Source organism: Canis lupus, chromosome X, assembly GCF_011100685.1.
Source record: "Canis lupus familiaris isolate Mischka breed German Shepherd chromosome X, alternate assembly UU_Cfam_GSD_1.0, whole genome shotgun sequence".
In the NCBI taxonomy this organism is placed as follows: Eukaryota; Metazoa; Chordata; class Mammalia; order Carnivora; family Canidae; genus Canis; species Canis lupus.
This window is the reverse complement of record NC_049260.1, coordinates 52,792,492-52,811,747: the sequence shown is the minus strand read 5'-3', so window position 1 is coordinate 52,811,747 and position 19,256 is coordinate 52,792,492. Positions and strand designations below refer to the sequence as shown.

The window sequence follows — 19,256 nt, the reverse complement described above, 5'->3', positions numbered from 1 at the left end:
AGAATATAGATAAAAATCATTGAAGGTGGAGGAAACATTATTTGCAGTTATAGAGTCACAAAAGTATGGCATGTATGAAATGATGGTACTCCTGCATGGATGGAGTATAACACACATGGGCATAGCTATGGATAGCATGGAGTAATAGGCAGGGCCTCAGCCTCTGAGCTGTGATGCCTCTGATTCTGAAGGAGTTGAGAGTCTAAGGAGGGAGGGTGAGTATATGATGCTGTCAATCACTGTCAACTTGAAAGTCTAGTAATTCTTGACACCCTTATTATTGGGGTAAAGAAGGCAGATTGAAGGATGGATTCAGCGTTGAGCTTTTATAGTGTAGGAGAGGCAAAAGGATAGACCTGAAAGGGGGTTGAGTGTGCCAATGAGGGAGAAATATTATTTGATTAGCTGGATCAACTGTACGGGCCAGTTTGGATGGCATAGTACCCAGAAACACTTGGGCACTTAGGAAGTGTTTCTGAATTCCTGACAGCAAGGTAGTTAGCATTATCCCCATTTAATAAATTGTGCTGTTAAGATTGAGATTGGAAAATGATTTGTCCTGGGTTGCCAGCCAGTAAATGACAAAACTGAGATAAAACCCTAGGTGTTAAGCTTCCTAGTTTACTTCTATTTCCACTATACTGACTTGGGTGATTTTCAGTTAGCTATTTTACCTCTCTGAGCTTCACTTCTTTCTAAGGGTTGTTATGAAGAAAATTAAAATTTCCTAGCATAATGTGTGGCAAATACAAGGTAATTGATAAATGTTACTTCTCTTTCCTATACCACATTGTCTCTATGAGATAAGAGAGGGAAACTGAACAATGTGGAATTGGGAAATTTTAATCTGTGGACACAGTGAATTTCAGTGGCCTTTAATAAGTGGCCACTTAATAGCAACCATAAGACTAAGGTAGGCTACACTATTCTGCATATATGAAATATCAAATGCCACTTTGAGTAATGCATAAATTTGCTTATTTTCTCTACTCCTGCCCTATCTCCAGAGAGATTGCTTTTGTGATTCTTATCTTCCTGAAGTGTCTGGAGGTGGGGAATGAAAATGTTTCTCTCCCCTCCTCCATCTGCCAATTTAATGGAAGGAGGGTTGCATAAAGCCACTCGTAACTTGGAGGTTTTATGAACATTTTATTCAGTACACTTAATGCCATTTGGTCAACCTGTTTCTCCTACATTCTCCTCATATTATGTATAATGAGCTTCCTATTTAATCTACCATCCTTGGAAAAGAGTACTGACCTACCCCAAGCATTTTTCCTGGTCTCAACCATTAATTACTAGAGCAAGAATAAACCATCTGCCATCTTGCTGCAAATACTGTTTGAAGGGACAAAGTTCTCAGTGAGGTTACACGTTGCCCCTGCTGCCCTGACAGATGCCTTCCAAGTGACTGAGGATACTGCAGGAGGCAGAAGCAGCTTCTGTGCATTTTTTTCAAATTGGCTATTAATTATTTTCTTGTATCAGGGGCCTTTGGACTTAACCTTGAAGTACTGCGTGAGGAGGAAGACAGAGTCTATCGACAAAAGGTTCTGTTTTGATATAGAAACTAATGAAAGGTAAGCTATGCTAGTATGAATTGGTAATGTCCCCATGTGCTAGGTGCTGAACCTGAGTGTAGATCTTTTATTTTCCTCTATCATCTCTTATTGATGAAAATGAGTAAATCTATTCATGATATTATTGTCTTGGCTCTTCTGGCTACTATTCACAGGAATCCCTGTGAGACCTGAACCATTGTTAGTTCTCCCAGTGGAAACTTTAGTCAGCTTTACCTTGCCTGCTCAAGGCAGAATAAGTCACTCCTAGGATTTAATTTGTTATCAGATATGCAAATGTCAACATTTGGTGATGCCGCAAGGACAAGATAACAAAACTCATTCTTTTTTTTTTTTTTGGAGTATCGAGTTTTTATTTAAATTCCAGTTAATTAACATATAGTGTAATATTAGTTTCAGGCGTAGAATTTAGTGATTCATCATGTATATACAACACCAGTGCTCATCACAAGTGCCCTCCTTAATGGCCATCACCTATTTAACCCACGCCCCACCTCCCCTTCAGCAATCTCAGCTTGTTCTCTATAGTCAAGAGTCTGTTTCCTGGTTTGCCTCTCTTTTTTCCCCCAGGGTTTATCTGTTTCATTTATTAAAATTCACATGAGTAAAATTGTATGGTATTTGTCTTTCTCTGACTTATTTCATTTAGCATAATGCTCTCTAGGTCCATCCACGTTGTTGCAAATGGCAAGATTTTGTTCTTTTTGATGGCTGAATAATATTCTTCTGTGTGTGTGTGTGTGTGTGTGTGTGTGTGTGTGTGTGTGGTGTTGTTATACAACATATATTCTTTATCCATTCATCAGTCATTGGATATTTGGGCTCTCTCCATAATTTGCCTATTGTTGATAATGCTGCTATAAACATTGTGGTGCATATATTCTTTTGTATCAGTACTTTTTTTTGTCCTTTGAATAAATACCTAGTAGTATAATTGCTAAATCATAGGGTAGTTCTATTTTTAACTTTTTGAGGAACCTCCATACGGTTTTCCAGAGTGGCTGCACGCACTTTGCATTCCCACCAATAGTGTAAGAGGAGTGATTCCCCTTTCTCCACATCCTTGCCAACATGTTTTTCCTTTGTTGTTAATTTTAGCTATTCTGACAGTGTGAGGTAAATCTCATTGTAGTTTTGATTTGTATTTTCCTGATGATGAGTGATGTTGAGCATCTTTTCATGTGTCTGTTAGCCCTCTATATGTCTTTTTTTGAAAAATGTCTGTGCATGTCCTCTGCTCATTTCTTAACTGGATTACTTGTTTTTTGGGTATTGAGTTTGATTAGTTCTTTAGATTTTGTATACTCTTTATTATATATGTCATTTGCAAATATCTTCTCCCATTCAGCAAAACTCATTCTTTTATCTCCTAATGTAGCATACAAGAATAAGTGAATTGAAACACATTTTTAAAGAGGAGATAGGATGGAGGATGGTAGTGGTACTGGGGAGTCTTTTTCCCCCACTTGGTGCAAACATGATACAGACTTTCCCTGCTTTGCAGATATTTATGTAAATTGGAAATAGTTTGAGAATCAACTTTCTGATTTCAGCTAGGGCTTTCAAACTTTGTACTTTGTTGCATTTGTTTCTCACCGATACCCTCTTTTTGTTTTCTGGACCTGGGCACTTTTATCAGAGGTGAATTTAACCTTGAAATTTTAAAATGAGAACATTTGGAATTACTTTGGAGAAAAGCATGTTATGTAGTAGAGAGGTTAATCCAAAATTCAGTGAATAAATGTTTCTATATGTTATTTCAGTCTATTATTTCTATGTATTGGGTACTGCATAGTAAAATAGAATGTAACAAAATGGTTAGATTCCTAGAAAGGGGCTTAAAGGTCAAATTACTGTATAATATAAACAAAACTATCAATGACTGGAATCATAAAGATTAGACTGAGTTGAGGGTTCTTTTTTTTTTTTTGGTCTGGAAATAAGTAAAAAATCCTTTTCCCTATTTGAAATTTTTGTTTATCTATATAATTTCTTTGTTAAAAAATGGATGGTCCTGACCAAAGATGATTGTGATAGTAAACGTTGTGAGTGGTAACCATGAGATTATCACTCATTTTTCCAACGGCTTCAGGCCTAGTGGGAAGGGGGAACCATACTTCTATTTCCTGCAGAAAATGACTATTGGCTGTGGCTTCTCTTTCATGAATCTTTATTGTCTCTTGCTCTGTAGCATCAAAGTGCTTAAAAGAAATTAAAATTTTCTGTGTCTAATTTCATTCTGATTCAAGTTCAGCTTAAATTTGCAAGCTACTTGCAAATAATATTCTCATAAACTCAAAGCAGTTGCAAACAATTTGGCCCTGAGATTAGGTGCTGGGACCAGTTTATCTTTATATATCTTGCACCCAGTGCTATGCATGGATCAGGATAGGTACTAAGTTTTCTGTTTGTTTTTAAATGTATTTTCCCACCCCATAATGCTGAGGAATTCTAAGACTAGAAGCCAGCAATTAAAGTTTCGATGTGTCTGTGATTTTAGTTACCACATATTAGGAGCTTAAAAAAAATCACTCAATTAATCTCTCCTTCATTTTACAGGTGAGGCGACTGAGACTTGAATATGTTAAGTGACATGCCCAAAGTCACATAGTGGCAAGGCAGAGCTCAAGCACTTGTCTCCAAAGTCCATGTTCTTTTCAATTTATTCCATTGTCTTATAAGGAGAATAAACATGCTGTGAAATAAAGGGTAAAATATAGTAAAGAACAGTTGCCAAGGTACATCTGTGCACATGAAATTTTCTAAGGGATGTGACATCTACTTTCCTGGTTAGTAAATCTGATATAAGAAACAAAGTCAGCATTCCCAGCAGGCATCTGGCACCTTTACTCATGTCCCTGCAGCACAGAGAGCAAAGGATTCACTGAATCTCTTTTACTAACTCAGGAATAGAGGATACCTTTTTTTTTTAAGATTTTATTTATGGGGATCCCTAGATGACTCAGCGATTTAGCACTTGCCTTCGGCCCAGGGTGTGATCTTGGAGTCCCGGGATCAAGTCCCACATTAGGCTCCCTGCATGGAGCCTGCATGTCCCTCTGCCTGTGTCTCTGCCTCTCTCTGTCTCGAATCAATCAATCAATAAAATCTTTTTTTTTTTAAGATCCTGAGCCACCCACGCTTCCCGAGGATAACTTTTTAAAAAAAATTAATTTTGCTGTCAGTATTTGAAACCACAGGCTTATAGCTCATAGAGCTTGAAGTGCAATAATAGTAATAATAATAATAAATAACAACAACAAACAACAACTGCTAACATTTGCTGAGTACCTCCTAATGTACCAGGCACTATTCTCACTTAGCTCTGGAAATGTATAATTTCCTTTAATCCTCACTACAGTTTTGTGAGGTATGGGGTATTATCCCAGTTACACAAAGGAAGACAAGGAGACAGAAAGAAATTAAGCAATTTAGGTAACACATGGTAGGGCCAGGATCCAAATCCACACTATTAACCATTGCACTGTATTGCACATATGCTGCATATACCTTTTTGTTCTGGATGAGTGACTGGGGTCTCAGGAAGGGCAGATGATTTGTCTAAGGTCATAAAGATAGTCAATGGAAGATCTTGTACTAGAAGTGAATATTCTGGGATGCCTGGGTCGCTCAGCATTGGAGCATCTGCCTTTGGCTCAGGGTGTGATCCCGGAGTCCCAGGATTGAGTCCCACATTGGGCTCCCTGCATGGAGCCTGCTTCTTCCTCTGCCTATGTCTCTGCCTCTCTCTCTCTGCCTCTCATGAATAAATAAATAAAATCTTTAAAAAAATAGAAGTCAATATTCTTTCTACTTTGTCACCCTGTTCTTATCAATTATTCTTTGAATTTGACTTTCTGTGGCAGCCAAGAATCCTCAAATGCCTCTTGAATAGTCATTTATTTATACTTTCAGTCTCTCTGTAAGGTGAAGAAAAGACACACACTGGTTTTTGGATTTCCCAGATAGGGAATCTGAGTTCCAGATGGGTTTAATGTCATAATGTCATATCTGGTCTGCATTGTCTGCTTTTTTGTCCATGGCCCATTTACTTGTTTTTCCTCTGGCTTCAAGATTCAGCTGGGTAGCTATCTTTCCAAAGATTTCTAGACTTTCTAGCCCCATGTGATATATCCAAAAGGTTGGTTATTTGTTAGAAAAGGGTAAACTTGAAAATATCCAGTGCCCAATTGATTTTGGCTTAAAAATCATTTGAAGGGCAGCCCAGGTGGCTCAGTGGTTTAGCACTGCCTTCGGCCCAGGGCATGATCCTGGAGTCCCAGGATTGAGTCCCATGTCGGGCTCCCTGCATAGAGCCTGCTTCTCCCTCTGCCTTTGTCTCTGTCTCTTTCTCTCTCCCTGTGTCTCTCATGAATAAATAAAAATCTTTAAAAAACCATTTGAGGGTTTTCCTTTTTTTAAAAAAGATTTTATATATTTATTCATGAGAGACACAGAGAGTGAGAGAGAGAGGCAGAGACACAGGCAGAGGGAGAAGCAGGCTACATGCAGGGAGTCGGATGTGGGACTCAATCCCAGGACTCCAGGATCACACCCTGGGCCAAAAGCATGCACTAAACCACTGAGCCACCCAGGGATCCCTGAGAGTTTTCCTTTTTAAGATGTACTTTAATGGAGTAAAATATAGAAAGTTGAATATGAATCCCATGATAATCAAAACTGGAAGGGACCTCTCAGCTCATCTGGTCTAATACTGTTTAGATAAAGAAACTAAGGCCCACAGAGGCCCAGTTACTTTTCCAGACTCTCTGAACTCTCTTGTCATTGTTCTTGTCATTCTATGACTCTGAGAGAGGTCTTATCTTAATACAGAATGAGTAAGAGGAACAGGTTTCTCACAATGGTGCAGATATGCAGATGACGCAAGGAGACTTTATGTTTGCAATAATATGGTCAATCTGAAATTCTCAGTTTGGTTGTGAAGGTCTGTAAAGACCATATTCAGAGTATATCAACTTGGAGTGTCTCTAGTTATAGGTAACCCACGTAAATTGAAAAAAAAAAAAAAACTGGGTTTGAGGCCATCTCCTATGGAGTAGAGGCCTTGTAGCATAGTGGTTAAGAAAGAACATGGCTGTTGGACCAGAATTCCTAAAGTCAAATCCTGGCTCTATACTTACCCACTGTGTGAATTTAGGGAACATCTCAGTGCATCAGTTTCCCCTTCTGTAAAATAAGGATTACTATATAATACCTGCTTTATAGGTTCCTGGGTAGATAACATGAATTAATACTTATAAAGTACTTAGAACAGACTCTGGCATCTAGTGAGCATTCAGTAACTGTTAGTTATTCTTAGTAATAAGATTGCTTAAATCAGCCAAATGTCTCCTCCCTCTGCTGAGCCAGTGTGCATGTTGTTGAATTCTTTCCAACTGGAAACATTCCTTGGACATCATGGATGGTGGAAGTAGCAAAGCCATTTTTTTTTTTTGATGGATGAATGTGCCCATGCTGAACATGTTTGCTCCTAGAGCCCAGACCAAACTCCTGGTTTCCAAGAAAGGCAGAGAGAGCCACAGTTTGGCTCAAATGCAATGGAGCCAATTTAATTGTGTATTATGATAAGGTCTTTTTGCATCTGCCTTCCTATCTCCTTGACTGACCCTGGCATGGGGCTGCTGAGATAGCACCTACCCCAGGGTTCCCAAAGTTACAGTTCTCTAAATGTTTCATTGTTGTTTTGTTTTGTTTTGTTTTGTTTTGAGTAAAAGAGATTTTTGAAAGATTGGAATTCTGTATGTGCCTGCTCAGTGTGACACCTCCCAGGGCAGAGAGGGACCCTAGATCACAGTACTCCATTATTTCAGGTGAGTTTTCTACTTTTAACTTGGTCATTTTTTTTCCCTTAGGCCAGGAACCATCACTTTGCAGGCCCTTTCAGAAGCTAACAGAAGGCTATGGATGGAGGCCATGGATGGAAAAGAACCTGTAAGTTATCTCAGGACACTGGAGAAACCTCAGCACCACAGTCTAGTATATGAATGTCCTTAGTGGTACCAGTGAGTCAAGGATGATTAAATAGTCAGATCTTCAGACTCTTGAGAGCTAGAAGGAATTTTTGGCGCGACATTTCATGTTTAAGAAGTCAGGCAATTTGAGTTCCAGAGAAGATGAGGTACTTCTTAGGGATTACTCTCAGAAAAGGCATAAAAACTGGACCTAGAATCCAAGTTTCTCAGCTTCTTGTTTCACTGTAGGATGAGGCAGCTGTGCCCATAAGATCTTCTTAAGAAAGAAAATTAAGCCTTTTTTCATTTTATAAAACTAATATCTGTTCAGTTAGAAAGATGGAAAATAATTGTATTAATTGAATAAGCATTTATTATGATTTTATCCAAAGTACTTTTGTTGCCCCCATCTTATATTCCCAGGTCAGCTTATTCTCTTTAAGGGTACAGCTGATGAGAAGATGGTACTGGCATCCTATATCCCAAGATGTACCAGTCTGTTTAGAACATTGTTACACAGAAGGTCAAGCAGTACCTTAAAAGGTTTAGTGATTGTCATAGAAAGACAAATATGAAGAGTCAGAAATTACTAAAAAGCACTTTTTCTCTTCAGTATCTTCCATGCAGGTTTATTCTAGTGGTATATGAAGTAACATAACCTTCCTACTGTTGCAATTAAAAACCTAAATCTGGATCCTAGTTGTGCCATTCAGTGGTTGTATAACTTTAAGGAAGTTATTCTCTTTGAGATTCAGTTTTCTTCTCTTTAGTAAAATGGGGTTAATAATCTCATTCTTCTTAACTCACAAAGTTTCTTTGAAAAATCAAATGAATGAAATTCTGTCAACCATAGTGTGCTATATTAGTTTTAGATATTTCTATCTGGCCTGAAGGATGACTGCAAAGCTACTGAGATTCAATAATATTTGGATATAGTCAAATCTCTTTGTTTTATTCAAGGCAAAAATGTACTAAGAGGGAGAAATATACTCCAGGGTTTTCTTTCTGTGTCTCCTCAGTGCCCTGGAGACTAAAGAGGAGTACCAAGATCTCAGATTGCATTTATAGCCAACTAAGGAGATAGCAGGAAAGAAGTGGTATTGTGAGGCTTGCCATGCAGAAAATAATCCATGACCTGTCTCTCTGCCCTCCTTCCCAGAAACCTGGAGCTTAACTATTGCATGCCTATCATGTTTCTACAGGAGGGTGGTAGGAGGTTCAGCAAGGCAATTTATTCTTGATTCCATCTTCTGAACTTATTTTCTCTTCAGATTTTAAAGATCAAAGTATGCAGATGGCTTTTTATAGAGAATGACATTAGAATACGGGTCCACTGAATGTGGATCCCTAACAACTTGATTGTAATAGACTTTCTACAAATACCTTGCTTATGCAAGTGGCAGCAAGGGCTGACAGCACAGAAATCTCACTCATTGAAATAATCCACGGGCATACACACATATGCAGAAAATCTTCTATTGAAATGAGAAGTTGCTAAAGCAAACTTTAACAGATACCATATAGAAGGCTTATTTCCTGTAGTTTCACATTATTATTGTTGCTATTTTACTAAATACCTCAATTTACTAATCTTACACATGGTATGCATACCTTTGTTAAAGTGTCAAAGAAGATCGGGACTTGAAGGGACATCCAGTCCAATCCTGATCATTTTAGAGATATAAATTTTGAAGTATAGAAAATGAAAAGAACATGCCCAAAACTTCATAATGAAGTAGAGGTAAAACCAGGAATAGACTTTAAGATTCAAGGATCTCCTCGTTGGACTCTCACATAGCTATCTCAGTCTGTACTTCAATATGATTTAGAAGAATCTTGATCAATGCATGGATCTCTTTGAATTGGGAACCTGCTTTTCTACAGAGGAACACCCATTAATTAGCCTTTAGGGTAAGAGGTTGGTATTGGGAACATTTAAATTTTATCATCAATGCCCAATACTCATTTATCCATTAGAAAACTATTTCTTTTCTCTCATGCTCTCTTGCTCCATCAGAAAAATTCTCCAAGCTTTGCATTAGTAAATCACTAAGATGGGTACACTACAACTTCAGCTGGAGTGAGCTACTTGGAATCTACTGTAGTCTTCAGGGATTGTTAATCCAAGTGTTTTCTAGGGACCTAGGCAAAGATGATTCTGCTTTTTCATCTTATTAATGCTTTAGAGTCACTAATGGTTTTGACGAACTGAAGAAAGAGATTTAGTATTATTTGCCATACTTACCTATAGTGATTCACAATAGCCATGGCTCTTTCTTTCTCTTCTTTTATAGATCTACCATAGCCCCGTAACAAAACAGGAAGAAAGTGAGTCAAATTTATGATTTATTGACCTTACAAACTGCTAGCTGTCCTAATCACAGTTAATGCTATCATCAATAATATGTAATATTGATGCAAATGTGTTTATTGATGGCTTTGTGTGGAATAGAATTCGGACTTATTTTTGTAAAAAGAAGTATGTCTACTTATTGAAATAAAGAAGTAACTATATCTTAGCTTTTGGTGTGAGTAGTAATAGCAATATAGAGAAGAACATTATATCTTCCTTGTTCTAAACCCATGATAGAAATGATTTGCATTTCCAAACTAACGTTTCGTGTTTGATATTCCTCATGCCTAAAACAAACATAATGCAATGGGATAATTAAAGCCTTTTGTGTTATTTTTTTATTTTTATTTTTTATTTATTTATGATAGTCACAGAGAGAGAAGAGAGAGAGGCAGAGACATAGGCAGAGGGAGAAGCAGGCTCCATGCACCAGGAGCCCGATGTGGGATTCGATCCCGGGTCTCCCGGATCGCATCCTGGGCCAAAGGCAGGCGCCAAACCGCTGCGCCACCCAGGGATCCCTAGCCTTTTGTGTTATAAGAGTAAAAACTCTATTCTCCCCCTGAATTAAAATATCTTTCCATTTAAAGGTATTAGAGATGACAAACTATGCCCCTTATTCTCTCACTGCAGTCTCCTAGCATGAGCAGGATCAAAAATGTTTCATAGGTAAAGCTTGTTATAGCAGGATCTAACTCTGTTTTCCTTTGTTTGAAACAGTGGAGCTGAATGAAGTAGGTTTCAAGTTTGTTAGGAAATGCATCAATGTCATTGAGACCAAAGGTAAGATATAAACCAGGGCATTGGCAGTGTTTTAATCTGGTCACTCTGAATTTATCCTGGGGCAATTTCTCTAAGGTAGCAATGATGTCATTCATTGACCAGGACTCATTTTAGCAATCAAGACTATTTATAAACCTGAACACTAGACACAAATTTGTAAAATTCCAGCAAATTCCAAACAACTGGTATCCAAGCATATTGGGATAATTTGTGGCTTCCTACTTTTGAAGAGAAAGCTTAATTAATCAAATGGTACAAAGTTCTAAGTTACACAAGATAATTGTGTCCTAGAGATCTGCTGTCCAGCATAAAGCTGTAGTTAACAATACTGTATTGCAGATTTAAAAATGTACTAAAATGGTAGATCTTGTGGTAAGAATTCCTATCACAAAAAATAATAATAATGAATAAAGAAGGCAGCAGGAAACTTTTAGAGGTGATAGATATGTTTCTGCATAGATTGTGGAGATGGCTTCACTTATCTTCACCTCACCAAATTATATATATTAAATACGTAAAGCATCTTCTATTTCAAAGAAAAATAAATAGAAAGAGCTTCAAACAGCTTATAAAGTATTCTGAAATACTACTGGGCACTCCACAAGTAGTGTTATGATGGTTCTATTGCAAATAAATTAGAGTTCAATTTCTGCTACAATACGTATTGGTTTAAAAATTGATGGGGTGCAAAGCCAAACTCAGACAAATATGGAATCAGTGTTTTTCCAGGTTGATAATGATACTCTCTAATTTCTCTCTGAGAATATTTAGAATGTGGGTATGTAGTACGAGTCAAGCTTCTTTTTTTCTGTGAAATGTTGCTAGAATTTCTCTATACACAAAATGGCCTTTTGTTTCACATAAGCCATATTCCATCTCTTTCTTTGTATCACTGCTGACAGGCAACTCAGAGGTTAATATTTCCTCCTTTTTCAGTTAAACCCTAGCTCCGTTCCAAGACAATGGCACTATTCTCAGCCACCCACTGCTACCCACTTAAGCATATTTTTCTATTTACTATAGAGTATATTCTCTTTTGTTCACATTAATGTAATCTTGGTATAATCTAAATGAAAGTATGGAGAACATAATTTGGAGACGTGCTTCAAAACTGTTTCCCTATTGCAGGGGATGGCTGGAGAGCTTGGAGGGAGTAGGGAGACACTTTCCTGTTTGAACTGGCACCAGGGTTTAAGTACTTACTTTCTCTACCTTGAAGGAAATGAAAGCTCTAGTTATAAGAAACACAACTGAGCTCATTTTCTTTCCCTAGGGATCAAGACAGAGGGATTGTACCGTACTGTGGGCAGCAACATTCAGGTTCAGAAGCTACTGAATGCCTTTTTTGGTAACAATTTTAATTTCATAATTTGTATTGGAAATTGTGTATTAAAAAGAAATGTGACTATAAGAGAAAAGAGACATTGTTTTAAAAGGTTGTAGAGTATTTAACAATATTTTCAAGGGAAAATGTACACATATTGCCTACCCTGGGTCAAAGACAATCTTGTCTTGAAACAACTAGCATCTCTCTTTCTCCACATCATATTGACACCTCAGAACCTTTGCAAACTGGCTTCTACCCCAACCTCTCCACTGGAACTACTTTCAGTAGGCTTTGAAGGTATCATCTGTGAAATCCAATGGACAATTTTCAGAAGCTATCTTGCTTGATCTCCTTGTTGACTACTCCCTTCTTTTTGAAACTTTCTGTGTGACTTCTGTGACTCAACCTCTTGTGATTTTCTAAAATCTTGTATTAAATCTTTCAAGTGACTCTATTGACAGATCCTTTTTCTTCTTACCATCTTCTAAATCTTGGCTGGATACTTTCCAGCATTCCACCTTTGCCACCCTTTGCTGCTTCCTCAAAATGTATTCCTAATGAATAAATATTGAATAAATATTAGCCTAGTTATGGATCACATTTTTCCCTTTTTGAACATCTAATAATTGTTTAAAGGTTTTATTTTAATTCCAGCTAGTTAATATACAGTGTGATAGTAGTTTCCTGTGTATAATGTAGTGATTCAGCACTTCCATTCAACACCAATTGCTCTTCACAAGTACACTCCCTAATCCCTATTACATGTTTCATCCCCCCAACTCCCCTCTGATAACCATCACTTTGTACTCTATAGTTAAGAGTCTATTCTTGGTTTGACTCTCTCTTTTTTCCATATATATATATGGAAATATATATATATATTCATTCATCAGTCAATGGACATTTCGGCTCTTTCCATATTCCGGCTTATATTCATAGTGCTGCTATAAACATCAGGATACATTTAGAATTTGAACTAGTATTTTTGTATTCTTGGAAGAAATACCCAGTAGTGCAATTTCTGGATCATAGGGCAGTTCTGTTTTTAACTTTCTGAGGAACCTCCACACAGTTTTCCAAAGTGGCTGCACCTGTTTGCATTTCCACCAACACTGCAAGAGGGTTCTCCTTTTTCCACATCCTCACTAATGCATGTTTCTTGTGTTGTTAATTTTAGACTTTCTGACAGGTGTGAAGTGACATCTCATCTCATTTTCGTTTTCATGAGGAGCTGAAGTTGGGCATTTTTTCATGTGTCTGTTGGCTGATTGGAAAAATGTCTATTCATATCTTCTGCCAATTTTATAATGATTATTTGTTTTTTGGGGTGTTCAGTTTTAAAAGTTCTACTTTTAAAGATTATCAACTACTATTTATTTTATTTATTTTTTTATTGGAGTTCAATTTGCCAGCATATAGCATAACACCCAGTGCTCATCCTATCAAGTGCCCCACACAGTGCCCATCACCCAGTCACCCCAACCCTCCGCCCACCTCCCTTTATACCACCCCTTGTTCATTTCCCAGAGTTAGGTGTGTTTCATGTTCTGTTGCCCTCACTGATATTTCCCATTCTCCCTTCTTTCCCCTTTATTCCCTTTCACTATTTTTTATATTCCCCAAATGAATGAGATCATATAATGTTTGTCCTTCTTGATTGACTTACTTCTCTCAGCATAATACCCTCCAGTTCCATCCATGTTGAAGGAAATTGTGGGTGTTTGTCATTTCTAATGGCTGAGTAATATTTCATTGTATACATAGACCACATCTTCTTTATCCACTCATCATTTGATGGACACTGAGGCTCCTTCCATAGTTTGACTATTGTGGACATTGCTGCTATAAACATCGGGGTTCAGGTGTTCCGGCATTTCACTGCATCTGTATCTTTACGATAAATCCCCAGCAGTGCAATTGGTGGGTTATAGGACAGTTCTATTTTTATTGATTTTATGGATTTCATTTATTTATTTATTCATGAGAGAGAGAGAGAGAGAGAGGCAGAGACACAGGCAGAGGTTGAAGCAGACTCCATGCAGGGAGCCTGACGTGGGACTCGATTCTGGGTCTCTAGGATCACACCCTGGGCTGAAGATGCCACTAAACCACTGGGCCACAAGGGCTGCCTGAGAGATCTATTTTTAACTCTTTGAGGAACCTCCACACAGTTTTCCAGAGTGGCTATACCAGGTCATATTCCCCCCAACAGTGCAAGAGGGTTCCCCTTTCTCCACATCCTCTCTAACATTTGTTGTTAACTGTCTTGAGAATTTTCACCATTTTGCCCATTTCACGATTCGATTGTTTGTTTCTTTGCTGCTGAGTATAATAAGTTCTTTATAGATCTTGGATACTAGCCCTTTATCTGATTAGTCATTTACAAATGTCTTCTCCCATTCTGTAGATTGTCTTTTAGTTTTGTTGACTGTTTCTTTTGCTGTGCAGAAGCTTTTTATCTTGATGATGTCCTAATAATTCATTTTTGCTTTTGTTTCCCTTGCCTTCATAGATGTAACTTGCAAGAAGTTGCTGCAGCCAAGTTCAAAAAGGGTGCTGCCTCTGTTCTCTAGGATTTTGATGGAATCTTGTCTCACATTTAGATCTTTCATCCATTTTAAGTTTATCTTTGTGTCTAGTGTAAGACAATGATCTAGATTCGTTTTTCTACACATGGCTGTCCAATTTTCCCAGCGCCATTCATTGAAGAGACTGTACTTTTTCCAGGGGATAGTCTTTCCTGCTTTGTCGAATAGTAGTGGACCATACAGTTAAGGGCCCATTTCTGGGTTCTCTATTCTGTTCCACTGATCTATGTGTCTGTTTTTGTACCAGTACCACACTATCTTGATGATTACAGCTTTGTAGTACAGCCTGAAATCTGCATTGTGATGCCTCCAGCTATGGTTTTCTTTTTCAATATTCCCCTGGCTATGCGGGGTTTTTTCTGATTCCACACAAATCTTAAGATGATTTGTTCCAACTCTCTGAAGAAAGTCCATGGTATTTTGATAGGGATTGCATTAAATGTGTAAATTTCCCTGGGTAGCATTGACATTTTCACAATATTAATTCTGCCAATCCATGAGCATGGAATATTTTTTACATCTCTTTGTGTCTTCCTCATTTCTTTCAGGAGTATTCTGTAGTTTTTAGGGTATAGATCCTTTACCTCTTTGGTTAGGTTTATTCCTAGGTATCTTATGCTTTTGGGTGCAATTGTAAATGGGATTGACTCCTTCATTTCTCTTTCTTCAGGCTAATTGTTAGTATACAGAAATGTCACTGATTTCTGGGCATTGATTTTGTATCCTGCTACACTGCCGAATTGCTGTATGAGTTCTAGCAATCTTGGGGTGGAGTCTTTTGGGTTTTCTCCGTACAGTATCCTGTCATCTGCGAAGAGGGAGAGTTTGACTTCTTCTTTGCCCATTTGAATGCCTTTTATTTCTTTTTGTTGCCTGATTGCTGAGGCTAGGACTTCCAGTACTATGTTGAATAGCAGTGGTGAGAGTGGACATCCCTGTCTTGTTCCTGATCTTAGGGGAAAGGCTCCCAGTGCTTCCCCACTGAGAATGATATTTGGAGGAGGAGGAGCAAGATGGCGGAAGAGTAGGGTCCCCAAATCACCTGTCCCCACCAAATTACCTAGATAACCTTCCAATCATCCTGAAAATCTACGAATTCGGCCTGAGATTTAAAGAGAGAACAGCTGGAACGCTACAGTGAGAAGAGTTCGCGCTTTATCAAGGTAGGAAGACGGGGGAAAAAAGAAATAAAGAAACAAAAGGCATCCAAGGGGGAGGGGCCCCAAGAGGAGCCGGGCTAAGGCTGGGGCGAGTGCCCACAGGACAGGAGAGCCCCGTCCGGGAGAAGCAGGAGCTGCACCAACCTTCCCGGCGGAAAGGCGCCCGCAGGGAGTTAGAGCAGGACCCCAGGAGGGCAGGGATGCCCTCAGGCTCCCTGGGACACTAACAGACACCTGCACCCCAGGGAGAGTGCGCCGAGCTCCCTTAGGGCTGCAGCGCACATGGCTGGACCCGGGAGCAGCTCGGAAGGGCTCGGGGGCGGCTCCGCGGAGGGGGCTGTGCGGTCGGGAGCGCGAATCCAACAGCCCAGGCCCGGGAGCACTGGGTGCCAGGACACAGCCCAAGATCTGACCTCCCCCTGGGACAGGCAGAGGCCAGGGGGGCCAGGACAGCAAGAACACTCCTGCCCCAAGCTGGGCAGATCAGCGGCCCTGCCCCCGGAGCATCCAGGCCCTGCAGACTGAGAGCTCCATAGTTACTGGGGGAGCTGATTCCAGATTTCCAGAGCTGTCCTCCACCACTGCGGTTGTTCCTCCTAGGGCCTCACGGGGTAAACAACCCCCACTGAGCCCTGCACCAGGCAGGGGTCAGAGCAGCTCCCCCAAGTGCTAACATCTGAAAATCAGCACAACAGGCCCCTCCCCCAAGAGACCAACTAGGTCGACAAGTTCCAGGGGAAGTCAAGGGACTTAAAGTATACAGAATCAGAAGATACTCCCCTGTGTTTTTTTTTTTTATTTCTGATTGCTTCCCCCACCCTTTTTTCCCCTTTCTTTCTTTTTCTTTCTCTTTTTCTTCTCTTTTTTCCTTTTTTCTTCCTTTTTTCTTTATTCTTTTTCTCTTTTCTTTCCTTATTTCTCTCCTCTCTTTTTCTCCTTTTCCCAATACAACTTGTTTTTGGCCACTCTGCACTGAGCAAAATGACTAGAAGGAAAACCTCACCTCAAAAGAAAGAATCAGAAACAGTCCTCTCTCCCACAGAGTTACAAAATCTGGATTACAATTCAATGACAGAAAGCCATTTCAGAAGCACTATTATACAGCTACTCGTGGCTCTAGAAAAAAGCATAAAGGACTCAAGAGACTTCATGAGTGCAGAATTTAGATCCAATCAGGCAGAAATTAAAAATCAATTGAATAAGATGCAATCCAAACTATAAGTCCTAACGTCAAGGGTTAATGAGGTGGAAGAACGAGTGAGTGACATAGAAGACAAGTTGATGGCAAAGAGGGAAACTGAGGAAAAAAGGAGACAGACAATTAAAAGACCATGAAGACAGATTAAGGGAAATAAACGACAGCCTGAGGAAGAAAAACCTACGTTTAATTGGGGTTCCCGAAGGCGCCAAAAGGGACAGAGGGCCAAAATATGTATGTGAACAAATCATAGCTGAAAACTTTCCTAATCTGGGAAGGGAAACAGGCATTCAGATCCAGAAAATAGAGAGATTCCCCCCCTAAAATCAATAAAAACCGTTCAACACCTCGACATTTAATAGTGAAGCTTGCAAATTCCAAAGATAAAGAGAAGATCCTTAAAGCAGCAAGAGACAAGAAATCCCTGACTTTTATGGGGAGGAGTATTAGGGTAACAGCAGACCTCTCCACAGAGACCTGGCAGGCCAGAAAGGGCTGGCAGGATATATTCAGGGTCCTAAATGAGAAGAACATGCAACCAAGAATACTTTATCCAGCAAGGCTCTCATTCAAAATGGAAGGAGAGATAAAGAGCTTCCAAGACAGGCAGTAACTGAAAGAATATGTGACCTACAAACCAGCTCTGCAAGAAATATTAAGGGGGACTCTTAAAATTCCCCTTTAAGAAGAAGTTGAGTGGAACAATCCACAAAAACAAGGACTAAATAGTTATCATGATGACACTAAACTCATATCTGTAAATAGTAACTGAACGTGAATGGGCTTAATGACCCCATCAAAAGGCGCAGGGTTTCAGACTGGATAAAAAAGCAGGACCCATCTATTTGCTGTCTACAAGAGACTCATTTTAGACAGAAGGACACCTACAGCCTGAAAATAAAAGGTTGGAGAACCATTTACCATTCAAATGGTCCTCAAAAGAAAGCAGGGGTAGCCATCCTTATATCAGATAAAATAAAATTTACCCTGAAGACTGTAGTGAGAGATGAAGAGGGACACTATATCATACTTAAGGATCTTAAAGGATCTATTCAACAATCCTCAATATATATGCCCCGAATGTGGGAGCTGCCAAATATTTAAACCAATTAATAACCAAAGTCAAGAAATACTTAGATAATAATACACTTATACTTGGTGACTTCAATCTAGCTCTTTCTACCCTCAATAGGTCTTCTAAGCACAACAACTCCAAAGAAACGAGAGCTTTAAATGATACACTGGACCACATGTATTTCACAGATATCTACAGAACTTTACATCGAAACTCAACAGAATACACATTCTTCTCAAGTGCACATGGAACTTTCTCCATAATAGACCACATACTGGGTCACAAATCGGGTCTGAACCGATACCAAAAGATTGGGATCGTCCCCTGCATATTCTCAGACCATAATGCCTTGAAATTAGAACTAAATCACAACAAGAAGTTTGGAAGGACCTAAAACACGTGGAGGTTAAGGACCATCCTGCTAAAAGATGAAAGGGTCAACCAGGAAATTAAGGAAGAATTAAAAGATTCATGGAAACTAATGAGAATGAAGATACAACCGTTCAAAATCTTTGGGATGCAGCAAAAGCATTCCTAAGGGGGAAATACATCGCAATACAAGCATCCATTCAAAAACTGGAAAGAACTCAAATACAAAAGCTAACCTTACACATAAAGGAGCTAGAGAAGAAACAGCAGATGGACCCTACACCCAGCAGAAGAAGAGACTTAATTAAAATTCGAGCAGAACTCAATGAAATCGAGACCAGAAGAACTGTGGAACAGATCAACAGAACCAGGAGTTGGTTCTTTGAAAGAATTAATAAGATAGATAAACCATTAGCCAACCTTATAAAAAGAAGAGAGAGAGGACTCAAATTAATAAAATCATGAATGAGAAAGGAGAGATCACTACCAACACCAAGGAAATACAAATGATTTTAAAAACATATTATGAACAGCTATACGCCAATAAATTAGGCAACCTAGAAGAAATGGACGCATTACTGGAAAGCCACAAACTACCAAAACTGGAACAGGAAGAAACAGAAAACCTGAACAGACCAATAACCAGGGAGGAAATTGAAGCAGTCATCAAGACACAAGACTCCAGGGCCAGATGATGTCCCAGGGGAATTCTATCAAATGTTTAAAGAAGAAATCATACCTCTTCTACTAAAGCTGTTTGGAAAGCTAGAAAGAGATGGAGTACTTCCAAATTCGTTCTATGAGGCCAGCATCACCTTAATTCCAAAACCAGACAAAGACCCCACCAAAAA

General features: G+C 39.1%; 1 protein-coding gene across 5 annotated transcripts in view; it reads left to right on the top strand.

Annotated features, from left to right (window-relative positions):
* Positions 1-19,256, top strand: part of OPHN1 (oligophrenin 1) — a 526,295-nt gene that overhangs the window by 358,378 nt on the left and 148,661 nt on the right. For all 5 annotated transcript variants that reach the window (XM_038587601.1, XM_038587598.1, XM_038587599.1 and 2 more), the window contains 5 exons: positions 1,489-1,580; positions 7,454-7,532; positions 9,847-9,880; positions 10,626-10,688; positions 11,962-12,036. In XM_038587601.1, the coding sequence (XP_038443529.1) occupies positions 1,489-1,580; positions 7,454-7,532; positions 9,847-9,880; positions 10,626-10,688; positions 11,962-12,036 (343 nt within the window). The remainder of the gene's footprint in view (positions 1-1,488; positions 1,581-7,453; positions 7,533-9,846; positions 9,881-10,625; positions 10,689-11,961; positions 12,037-19,256) is intronic.